This window comes from Tetrao urogallus, assembly GCF_951394365.1.
Source record: "Tetrao urogallus genome assembly, chromosome: 17".
Lineage (NCBI taxonomy): Eukaryota > Metazoa > Chordata > Aves > Galliformes > Phasianidae > Tetrao > Tetrao urogallus.
Genome location: NC_136830.1, coordinates 4,638,939 through 4,651,147, shown reverse-complemented (window position 1 = coordinate 4,651,147; position 12,209 = coordinate 4,638,939). Strand labels below are relative to the sequence as shown.

The window sequence follows — 12,209 nt, the reverse complement described above, 5'->3', positions numbered from 1 at the left end:
CGAGCGGCCGTCGGATGGGGCAGAAGAGCACTGGGGACAAACACGGGGAGATCAGGGAACCGAGCAGGGAAATGCTGCTCTGAGCGCAAAGCCAGGGCGCTGGCTCCTGGCACACACCGCCGCTGGTCAGCACAGCACACCACGTGCCCCCCGCTCCCCCAGCTACGCACCCAGCTCAGCGCTCTGCTGCGGCGTGGCCGCCTCCTCGCTGTTGGCTTCATTGGCCATGGAGCGGGTGATGCGGCCCTTGCGCCGGCCCTGGCTGTTGGCGGTTTTGCGGCCTTTGGAGGTGACGGCTTCCTTCTCATCGTTGTCTTCCCCGGACGTGTCGTCGTTCTTGTCCCTGCAAAACCAGGGAGAGAAGAAATCACCGTTGGGCTGGCATCGGTTTTAGGTCACATAACCGTCTCCCTGCACGTGCTCGGGGAGCTTTTGGAGGGGCGGGTCAGCATTCTTTGCACACGCAGACCCTCTTCCTGCCTAATTTGGGGTTGCTGGTGGGGGGGTCGTTCTGCAGCTGGCTGCAGCTCCACCACCGCGTGCACGCAGGGACCTGACAGAGACAGGTTTAATACCAGGCCATTCAAATTCATCACTGCCTCCTCCTCATTTATCTTCCTGAAAAGGACCTGCTGGTAAATGTCTCAGCAGCCTGGATATAATGAAGCCAGATGTTCCTTTAAAGCAAGCATTAAGCCCATTACAGAGCGCTAGCAGCCCGCGTGCCAGCCTCTCCCCGCCGCAGCTCCGGCGCTCCCTGTTAGTTATGACTGTGTCAGACAGCGGGGCGGGTGCAGCCATAAAACCGCTCCCATCCCTCACTCTGGAAGCTCTCACGTTGACATCAATAACACTAAAGGTGAAGCGCCGCGCTCGGCTGCGCTCAGCCAGCTCCAGCGGCGCGGGGAGGCTCTCACAACAGCAAAACAAGCCCGAGGAACAGGGCGGCTGTGCGGGTTGAGCAGGTTTAAAAATAAAAGTACATCAGAGAGATGTTTGGGAGCAGCAGGGATGAGAACGAACAGGAGGGCAGGCGCTCCCCTTCCTTCCCTCCTTGCAGAGGAGGAGGTGAGCACACGCAGTCCCGTATGGTGTCAGGCAGCCCTGGACCGCATCCCGTCCTGCATCCTACTGCTGCATCTCACCCCGTGTCCCACCTCACGTCCCACCGCTGCATCCCATCCCACACTCCATCCCACATCCCAGCACTGCTGGGAAGGAGCTGGGAGCTCCCACACCCTGGGATCTGCAGGCAGCGGGGACCTTGGGAAGGCTTCACTTACTTTGTCAGTTCTTCTTTGTCATTTTCTGTTTCCTGTTTGTCTTCCTCCTTGTCTCCCTCCTTCTCCTTTTCTTTCTCTTTTTCATCTTTCTCTTCTTGGCTGCTCCGGGGCATTTGCTGCTGCTGCTGCAAAACAAGGCACATAAAACAAAACAAACTCTCAGTGCAGGGCCAGGCACACGGCAGCACCTGGGCCAACCCAAACAACTGTGGCCAAACTACACCAGGGGGCAGTGGCCAGGAGGAAAACGTGCTGTGGGGTGCCCATCCGCAGCAGGGCTGAAAGCATTGTGGGGGCATTAAGGGGCTGTGGGGTCAGCTGTGGCCATGCCATGCTCTGCCTCCCATGGCAGACAGTGCAGCAGCCCTTCTGTGCCCTTTGGGGGGCAGAGCAAAGCACAGGGGCTGAGCACATGGTGACACCAGGGAGGGACGCAGTGGTTGTGGTGTTCCCAGATTTTGTTTCTACAGCTGCAGGAAGGAGGATGCTGGGGAGGCCCGGTTCCCCTGACCTCCCTTCCCCTTGGTGACCAGCAAACGAGAGGAATTTCAGAGAAAAAGAAAATTAGAGGCGGAAATGATTTATTCAGCTATCCTGCTCCTAGTTTATGCAGCCAGCAACACCAGGATTAGGTTGGGATTGAGGTCTTAAAGGATTGAACCCAGCAGGTGGTCCAGCACCAGTGTCAGAACCGGTATGCCAGTCCCAAACTCCGCAGAGAAGCAGTGGGCACCTGGAGGGAGCCTGGCTGTGAGTTGGAATCTGGCTGCAGAGGAGCAAGGGGCATGGCCCAGCACGCACTGCCCTGAACTCCCTGACCCCCTGAGTCACACTGCAGGCAGCAGTGAACCCCACATGGGTTCAGCCCCAGGAGGAGCTGCCGGTGATGGCAGGGACCTGCCCAGAGCCAGGCTGCGTGGGAGCGTGAGGAGGAGGCTGTGTCTCAGCCATCGCCTCCCATGCTTCTGCCCTTCCCCATGTGCTGCAGCAGGGGAGCGGTGTCCAGGTTAGTTCTGTAGTGCTTCCAGACCTTCTTCAAGAGTGTTTTGTTTTGGAGAGGAGGGCCAGCAGACTCCAGGCTTGTTCTGCGGAGGTCTTAAGCCAAGGTGGTGGGACACCAACCAGCGCTTCTCCCACTGCAGAGAGCATCTTAATCCAAGGATGCCCTCTAGTGCTTGCCCTGCTCCAGCTAGGGCATGGTGCTCAATGCCAGGACTGCGTGGGGACAGAAACACCAGAGGCCACCCAGCCCCAGTGCTGCATGCCCAAAACTCAGCCCTGAAGCCACTGGGACCGACACTGGGCACAGGGAGGTGACAGCTGGGAGCCAGCCCCTTGCCCCAAGGCGGCCGTCCTCAGGCTGCCCATGGTGCACAGCGCCTATTCTTAGCCCTGGCTGTGGCCCAGCTCGGGATGATTCAAGGGATGGGACGCCATCCCAAAGCGTGACGGGCCAGGAAATGCTTCCCCAATTACCAGCCCATGCTGCCTTCTGATTCACGCTGCCCCACTTTGAGGCGGGCCGGCAGGTGGGTCGGCCATGGGATGAGCTGCGGGCCAGCAACAAAACTGCTCGATGGAGCCTCCCTTCAAGCACAGTCCCATGGCCCCAGGCAGAGGCACCCAGGGGGCAAAGGGACACGCTCAAGGCCAAGGAAGAGGCTGGTGGCAGCGAGCAGGGCCATCCCTTCCATCCCTCCCTCCCAGGCCAAGCGTTCTTGTTGCCGCCCGCCCTTCCTCCCCAGCATCGCGCTGCTTGGTTTTGCTGCCAACACATCCTGTTTATTTAAAAAGGCCCCGGGACAAATCGCATGCTGTACGTGCAAGCGAGAGCCCAGTCCCACTCCGAACCCGCAGAGCCACGCGGCCTCCTTCACTGCTGCTCCATAATGCCAAACATCTGCTCACCTCCGACCCCACAGCAGTGGGAGGAGCAGAGCGGTGCCAGCCCCGCTGGGAGCCCCCACGCAGCCCCACCGATCCGCCCCACGCAACGACACAAGCACGGCTGCCCACATCGTCTCGCCCTGCCTGCCTGGCACATCGCATCCAGGGGACACCCGCTTCCAGGTAGGTCCGAAGACACCGAAGCTGAGAACGGACCAACTCGCAGCACTGCTCACTGCCCCCCAGGTTGCAGCGCCCTGGGTCTGGCTGGGAACAAGCAGCAGCGAGGAAGAGGTGCGGCTCCTCCCATTCTGCTTCCTCCCTCGGTGGGAGGATGTGGGACGCCGCTCCGCACCTTCACCCTCCCCAGCCCCACAGCACTGTGACGGAGCCACATGGATCCAGCCAGGGCCGCCGTGCTGCCGTCAGCCCATCACGCCCCAGCCCCCAGCACTCACCTCCCCAGCACCCGGCTCACGCTCACCGCCGCTCCCCGCCAGCCCCACCGCCGGCCGCGGGCCCCTGCTCAGCGCCCAGCCATCCGGGCTCGCTGTGCCTTACGTTCTCCGGCTCCGAAGGCTTCCTGACGATTTGCATAGTTAAGCCGTAAACTAACCACAACATTCCTCTTATGATTTTGCAATCTGCTGGAATAACGTGGTCGCTCTAAGTCGAGTCGATGAATCATCATCTATAAACCACAGCTCTCGTCACCAGGGCTCTCAGCGCTGGCTGCAGCCGGCGTGATTAATCCGTGAGGATGCCAAGCTTTAACCTACAGCGCAGGGCTATTTATTTTGCAAACTCCCAAACCTCCAGAGAACCAACTGCTCCTGCCTTCCCCGTCCCCTCCATGGTGACACACACACACAGGGCTGCAGCAGGCGAGCAGAGCCACGCGGACACCTCACTGCCCACAGCACAGCCCAGAACTCTCCACTGGGCCCAGCCCCGTGCCCAGGGCGCCACTCTCCTCTGACGCCATGGGGGTCCTTGGGGACATCCACCCTGAGCCAGTCCCCAGCCCCATCCTGCTGGGATGGGGACAGGGATGGGAGAGTTTTCAGAGGAACTCTTGCCCCAGCACTGGATTTCCTGCTCATGGGATGCCACTTGGCAGCTGGATCACATCCCCTCCATCACCACCATCACCACGCCCTGGGCTCCTACTGAAGGCCACAGGCTGTCCAGGGAGGTTGGGGGGGGGTTCGCCAACCCTCGGGGTGTTCCAGAACCAGGCAGATGTGGCACTAAGGGATGTGCTCAGTGGGCACGGTGGGGGTGGGCTGGAGATGGACTTGGGAATCTTTTCCAACCTCAATGATTCTATGAAAAAACACCTCCCATCTGCTCCTCCAGCTGAAAGGTGGAGCCCCCACCCTGCACTGCCCGGCACACCGAGAGCTGGACACACCAGTCCCTTACCCACAAGCATACGCCAGCATCACAGCCACGAGCTCTGCACTCAACATGTTCCCAGCGGTGACCAATGTCACTACAGACGCTTTGGGCAGAGCTGCCCCCAGCCCCCTCCCCTCTGCAGACCCCTGGCTGTGCCTCTGCCATGTTTGGGGCACTGCTGACTCCCTTCTCCCATGGGTGACTTCAGATTCGTGGCATTTACAACGTTCTCCAGGGGAGCTGGGGCCGAGGTCACCACACACAATCAGAGAGCTGCAAATTAAAACCAGCTCAAGATAAGGCAAAGGCCTGGGGCTGGCTTACCACGTGCCTCCTTCCACCCGCTTTCACACTGGATGCAGAGCACAGGCAGGAGGGGTTATGAATACACATATATGTATCACAAATACGTATATACGCATCACGTAAGCGGCTCCCAGAGCCCAAAGCCTCTGATGCACTGGTCTGGAACGCCTCAGCCCCTGCTGCCACCCACTGCCACAGAGCCAGGCTTCTCATGGTCACATTTAGCACCCTCTGCTCCTGGGAGAAACCACAAATCCAAACAAGCCGCTGCCAAAACAAGGAGGGCAAGAGGAATGTCTGCTGGCTGCACCACTTTGATCGCTCACGGCCCAGCGTTGGGTTGGATGTTGTTGGCTGGGGAAGTGAACAAGAAATGGCAGGACAGGCTCACATCTGATAAGGGAAATGTTAGGGAGCTCAGCAGGGAGCACAGGGCTGCCCCATGGCTGTGCTGCTTCTCCACTGGGTAACCACAGGACAGCACTGGGGCACAGTGACAATGGAGGAGTGCAGCTGGTAGGCCCTTGGCACCATGGTGATGGACTGATGCCTGGACACGATGACCTCAGAAGTCTTTTCCAACCATTAGGATTCCATGGTTCTATGGCTGGGAGCCTCTTGGCACAGCCAAGCCCAGTGGGCACTGATACGTGGAGCCTGGTGGACGCCCTCCTATGGCACAGTGATCTCACCCAAGCACGGAGGCAATTGTACAGGATCCTGCTCACGCAATCCCTGGCTTTTCCATAAGTGGAAATGTTTCTTTTCTGGGTCACTGCTGAGTTTTTTGAGAAGTGATTTGACTGCTTGCAAAGGGAAAATGACCCGAGGGGATGAATGCACAGCATTTGGAAGTGGTGGAGAGGAGCCCCACTTGCTCCCAGGCGGGGAACACGTGTTTCCTCCTCTCTGTGGTCTGCATGCCATGCTCTGCCCCACTGCCAGGCTCCGCTTCCTGGCTGCGCAGTGACCCCCCCCACTTGGCTCCCTAAAAGAGGGGATGGGCTCACAGCTCTCAGTCAAAAACTGTCATTAAAACAGCTCATCCCAAATCTGTTCCTACCCAAGCCCCACCACGAGGATGCCATCCCCACGCAGAGCAGTGGCCCCGACCCCATCACTACTCACATGAGCATGGGACACTCGCCCCAGGGCTGCACCAACCTGCTGCTTCAGGAACACTGGTCTGAGCGTGGGGTGAGCCGGGGGGGTCACATCACTGTTACATGACTTAAACTACCACCAAGATGTAATTAAGATCAGCAGCTGGTATTCCATGCTGGTGCCACCACAAAGGAGAGTGGCCACATCCCACCAGCTGGTGCCAATTCCAAATTCTCACTGCTGTCCTTGTGTGGCAGCTGAGGGGACCTGAGCAGCAATCTTCCCACAGCAACGCATCCTTCGGTTTTCCCAAATATGGCCAACAGAGTTCTCATGTAATCACCCCCAAAACTGCAGCTGGGATTTCAGGAATGTAAGTTTCCACTGTGTTCGCCCATTGAGCTGCCTGGAGGGTGGCAGGGCTAAAGGAAAGCTGTGACGGGGCTGCACCGGGCGTACAGTGCACCTCATGGGGCATCACCAGGAATGGGGTTCAGGAGCAAAGGGAACACGGACAGGAAGAGCCTCTACTGCCACTCCTGAGACAGCCCAGCAGCAGACTGACTGCAGTGCATGAGCTGGGGGGGGGGGGGCAGGTTGAATATTAAGAAAAGTTAATTTTCAGAAAGAGCAGCAATACATTGGCATAGGCTGCCCAGGGAGGTGGTGGGATCAGTGTCCCCCAGAACTGTTCAGGAACCACAGGGATGTGGCACTGAGGGACGTGGTTGGTGGGCACAGTGGGGGCGGGCTGGAGTTTTACTTGGTGATCTTAGAGGTCCTTTGCAACTTCAGTGATTCTGTGACATCCCCACGAGGACACAGCAGGGCTCCAGCCACCTCCAAACCTGCACATCCAGGACCAGAATGAGCCAGACCCATCCCCTCCAAAAACCCCAAATCGAGAAGATCTGGGGAGTTGTTTCAGGACAGATGTCGTTCCCGCAGTTTTGAGAGCTCAGCATGGCCCAGTGCTTTGGCCATGCCTGGTGCTGATTTATTCCGGAAAGGGAACGGTGCTCCCCGCAAGGGATAACTACACAAAGTCCCTTTTCCTCCAGCACGGTTTCAGCACAGCACTCATGCTGCTACAGCCGGGCTGAACAGCTTGCCCAACAGCCCCGCTCATGGCAGCAATCGGCAGCTTTAGGGCCGGTGTGCTGCTACAGAATCGGGGCTGTCAGCAGTGAGATGTGCTCAGAAACCCCCTGCAGAGCAACTGCAGAGCCCCCTAGGAAACACACCTGAACAGGCACAGCTTTTGTGACAGCACCACCAAAATGTATGCTTTTTATCATACACTGAGCATGGGATCAGAGCATCATACCACAATTCAAACTTTTTTTTTCCCCACTGCGAAATTACGCACTTGGAAGTTATTCCTTTTAGCACCAATTCCCTCCTTTCAGGGTTAAATAAGGATTATTTTTGGAAGCATTTGCATCTCAGGAAGCCGAACGTTGAGCACAATGATGCCTTGGATGTGTGCCCCTTCCATTCAGTGCCTGCAGGGCCGTGCCTCGCACCGGCAGCCCGTGTGTTTGGTGACAAACTGGAAGCAGAGCTGTGTGAAGTCCCCACTTTTGGCAGGAGGTTTTTAGCAGCAAGGAGCAGCTTTATGAGGAATAGCCTTTGCCAGGGGACCAGCAGCCAGGGAACGAAGGGATCCTTGTTTGTTTTTTTTAATGTTTTTAATAAGTAGGCCACAATGATCATCTTGACACTAGAGGAACGTTATTTCTACTGGTAATTATCTCTCCTTTTCTCACAAGCCCCCCGCAGCCTCCAGAAGCAAATAACACCTCCGACCTCTCCATGAGAAATGGCATAAAGCAACAGTGCAGGGCCACTGGAAACACAACTGTATCTGACCTCACTGCTCCTCTCATCTGATGAAATGCCCATCTCCCCTCCCCAGCAATAAATCAATTACATCTCACCTCTGGCATTTAACCACTTGAGCCCTCACAGAACCACGGAATCGCTAAGGTTGCAAAAGACCTCTAAGATCACACAGAGGTGGTGACGCACTGGAACAGGTTGCCCAAGGAGGCTGCGCATGCCCCATCCCTTGGAGGCATTCAAGGCCAGGCTGGACGTGGCTCTGGGCAGCCTGGTCTGGTGGCTGGCGACCTGTGCATAGCAGGGGATTGAAATTAGATGGTCTTTGTGGTCCTTTTCAACCCAGGCCATTCTATGATTCTATGATCACCAAGTCAGCTCACCCCCACCGTGCCCACTGAGCACGTGCCTCAGTGCCACATCCCCACGGTTCATGAACACCTTTAGGGATGGTCACCCCACCGCCTTCCAGGGCAGACTGCACCAACACCTCTCCACTCTTTCAGAGAAGAAATTTTCCCTAATTTTCCACATGTCCTCAGCAGCAGGAGTGACCACGAAGCACACACGGCACTGGGAACACGGCACAACCTCTCCTGAAGGCACAGGAGGACGGTCAGAAACCCCAGTGCCCTTCCTGCCAACTGCCTGCCCCCAGCTGTCCCCCCACGCTCATGCTCCCAAGCCATCCTGACTTCTCTGGCCCCAACAGCCCAACATTCTCATTCCCCGTGCTGGATCACACTTGTGACAAAGGGCAATCACCCCTGCAGCCAGGGACACCTTGGGATGGTTTCAAATACCAAAGCACAAACAGTACCTGCTGGTGTAGCAGCGGCCACGGGACACAGACCCTGCAGACCGCCTCTCTCCCTTCACACTTGTTCCTTGCTCAGCTTAACATTGAAAGCAGAAGGAGCTGTGCTAAACGTCTCTACTGCTAACAAGAAACAAATGTGGCCTCATGTTCTAGTTGCTGTGATCTAACAAAACAGACCCTGGTAAACACTATAAAAATGTACTGGAGGGAACCACCCTGGGTTTGCTGGGAGAGGGACTGGATAATCTAATAGGGTTTTATCCATCACTAATGTCTCTGAAAAAAAAAGAAGGGAAAATTGGGCCCTGTCCATGACATTCGTCATGTGCTAACTATTCTGATGTCTTAATGCTGCAGAAATCAAACTGGAGCAAGGCTACCTATCTGTCTCCCAATCAGGATCTAGATCCAAGTGCTGCTTTTTATGGCCATGCAGCACGAGGAGCTGTTTATGTCATGGTGATATGGGACAGGACAGTTTTTCCATTCCTATTCCCACGTTATCCAGGGAGATGCCCCGTGCCACCCCCTCAGTAGGTGGACAGTGTCTCACTTCACCCAGCTGGGGTAGCACAGCTGTGCTGAGTTTCACACCTAGGCCGTGGGACCCACAGGTTCATCCAGTCAGCCCCACGCAACTCCTGACGCATGGTCACCATTTGCTCCAAGCCCTCTTTCCAGCATCTTGGCTTTGCTTTTTCAAGCCACTGTGACCTTGGCACGAGGACAGACAAACATCAACTGCCAGAGCACAAACAACTGCCAGAAAACAGCACGTTCTGAAAGGCTACGCAGAGCAAACAATCACAGCCCACTGCAGCTCACAACCGTGATCTCCATTTACAGGTGGAAGGAGAGCTGGGGATGCTCAGCCCCAGGCTGGCACTAAGAACACGTGTCACCACACCTCCTGAGGGACAAGGTTTCCATGCACTCCTCTGCCCTTACCTGGCTTTTCCCACGCCGCCGGTAATTCCTCCTCACGAGATTCTTGTAGTTCTCATTCTTCTTGGTCAGGTAGTAGTACAGGACGCAGTCTGCCACCGTCTGCAACGACACGGGCAGGTCAGGGAGCGGAAGGCTTTCAGCAGCAGCATTCAGCCCCTGCCATCGCCAGATCCAGTGCTTCTGAAGGGCCGCAGCCAGAGCAGCTTCCCTGCGTCACAGCAGCGCTCTGCTCGCCGGCCGAGGGGGGTGAGGGACATCGCCCTGCGCTTCCAAGGGACAAAACGGGGCCTTTCCCACAGCAGTGCTGAGGCAGAGATGGGGATGCAGAACAACGGGAGCCTTGTGCTTGGAGCAGAGCGCGGGGCCAGCCCGGGGCAGGGGGCAGGGCTGACCCCAGATGACTGTGGCAACTAAAAGCAGAACAAGGAGAGCTGCCTGTCACCCTCTGTTGCGGCGGTGCTGCGCACAACCTGCCACGCGGCTGTCAGCAGCCGTTACTTCCAGCTGCTGAGCTGAGCCCCGCTGCCTGAGTGCCTCCGAGCCCCATCAAGCTGCAGCTCCCGTGGCTCCGAGTGCTGGGCTGGGCGCGCTGGGGAACCGCTATGGCTGGGATGCAACTCTGCTCCTGCCCACGAATCCCTCCCCTCACAGCGTGGGCACCTGAACTACATCCCCACGGAGGGGCTCAGCGGCTGTGTGAACAGGACCAACCTGCAGACCCCCACATCCCTCTGTGCCCGGGCACAGGGCTGCGCTCTCCCCACCCTTATGCAGAGCAGAACCATTTGCAGCAACAGATTGTAACTTTTAAAGTGTTAATTGGATGCCTTTCTAATCTAGCCCTGATTATACACACACACACGAACACAAAAACTTACAGTCATCTGTTCCAAGGGCTAAGATCACTTTTTTTTTTTTTTTAATGCAATTTAAAAATCTATTAATTCATTGCATTGAGCCATACTTTGCATCTCTCTCCAACTGGATAATAGATGTGTTCTGTATCATAATTACAGCCTGATTTACAAACGAGTACAAATAAAATTAGAAGACATTTTACAGCTTGGAACACAGGCTGGATTGTGAGCATCATCCAAGTCCCAACACTTTCAGCGTTAACAAGTGAGAAAGGCTGAAACGAGCCTGGTGCCTCACAGCATGCCCAGCACCACGAGGCTGCTGCCGCAGTGCTGCTTTGGACAGGAAAGTTGAGCTCTTACAAACCATCTCCCCAGGCAGAGGCATGCACGGTCAGAGTGATTTAAGCTGGAAGGGACCTCTGAGCCCAATGCCCTGAAAGCAAAGGGCTTCCCCGCCTGAACAGACACTGCGTGGATGAAATGTGGCACAGGGGAGACCTCATTGCTCTCTATAACTTCCTGAAGGGAGGTTGTAGTGAGCTGGGGGTCGGCCTCTTCTCTCGTGTCATTAGTGATAAGACCAGAGGGAATGGCTTCAAGCTACGGCAGGGGAGATTCAGGCTGGACATTAGGAAGTATTACTTTTCAGAAAGGGTGGTCAGGCACTGGAATGGACTGCCCAGGGAGGTGGTGGAGTCACCGAGCCTGGGGGTGTTCAAGGAAAGGCTGGATGTCGTGTTGAGGGACATGGTTTAGTGGGAGCTATTGGGAATAGGTGAACGGTTGGACTGGATGATCTCTTAGGTCTTTTCCAACCTTGGTGATTCTATGATTCTACGATTCTAAGATGGGCAAAGGAGGTGACTACAAGGACTAGAGAAGCTACGGCTGTTTCTACCACCTGGTCCACCTCCACCCTTCCAGGTTGGGTCCACCCAGGACTTGCCCATATGGCCTGTCCCACAGAAGGCACGTGGCCTTGCTCAGAACAGGACCAGAATGTAAAATCAAGGAGAGAAAGCAGAAGGCAGGCCGCGGCCACGCAGAAAGCTTACCTTCCTGTCCAGAAAGGAGGCAATCAGGCCAAAGTTCTTAGGGTGCTGCATGAACCTGCGGGAGCAGAAGGACAGGGTGAGCGCAAGCACCAGCTCTGACTCAGCTGCTGGCTGGGTGGGAGGCCAGCTCCCGAAGGACCTGTTGATTTGGGAACATACTTGGTGCTGCTCAGCATCCCAAGAAGATGGAAAACTGATATTTAGCCTAACAGTGGAGCTGGGGCTCTGATGGGCTCATGTTCACCACAGCATGGCAGAGAGCAGGGGGATCATAAGTGCCCAAAAACTGTCTCTGCTCGACCCCACGGCCTCCAAAATATGCCCTGAGGACAGGATGGGCCCTGAGTGGGAGGAGTGGAATGGAATGTGGGCAGGACACAGTGAGCAGCTCAACCAAAGTCACTGCTGGGGCACCAAGCTGGACTGATTCCAGCACAGGATGGGGGTCGTGGGTGATGGTGTGAGGTTGTGGGCACGAGGGGAAGTGGAAGACAGCAACGAGAGCACGATGCTCGGGCACTTAACAGAGGACAGTCTCTACCCCAAAAAATGCTACAGCCTTTCTTCCTTCAAGGGTTCTGAAGGGCAAAACTTATCCAAATATAACACAGACACCCAAGGGAGATCTCCCAAGACATGTGAGTGAATAAACAAGAGGATAACAAAGGAGACATCAGTAATGCTAAGCACAAAAACTGTAGTA

The 12,209-nt window shown here is 56.2% G+C and overlaps 1 protein-coding gene across 1 annotated transcript in view; it reads right to left on the bottom strand.

The window, feature by feature from the left end:
- Window positions 1–12,209, bottom strand: part of NCOR2 (nuclear receptor corepressor 2) — a gene marked incomplete at both ends in the record, with an annotated part of 116,611 nt that overhangs the window by 45,484 nt on the left and 58,918 nt on the right. The window contains 4 exons of the mRNA XM_079543796.1: window positions 171–343; window positions 1,284–1,408; window positions 9,592–9,690; window positions 11,507–11,561. Coding sequence (XP_079399922.1) covers window positions 171–343; window positions 1,284–1,408; window positions 9,592–9,690; window positions 11,507–11,561 — 452 coding nt within the window. The remainder of the gene's footprint in view (window positions 1–170; window positions 344–1,283; window positions 1,409–9,591; window positions 9,691–11,506; window positions 11,562–12,209) is intronic.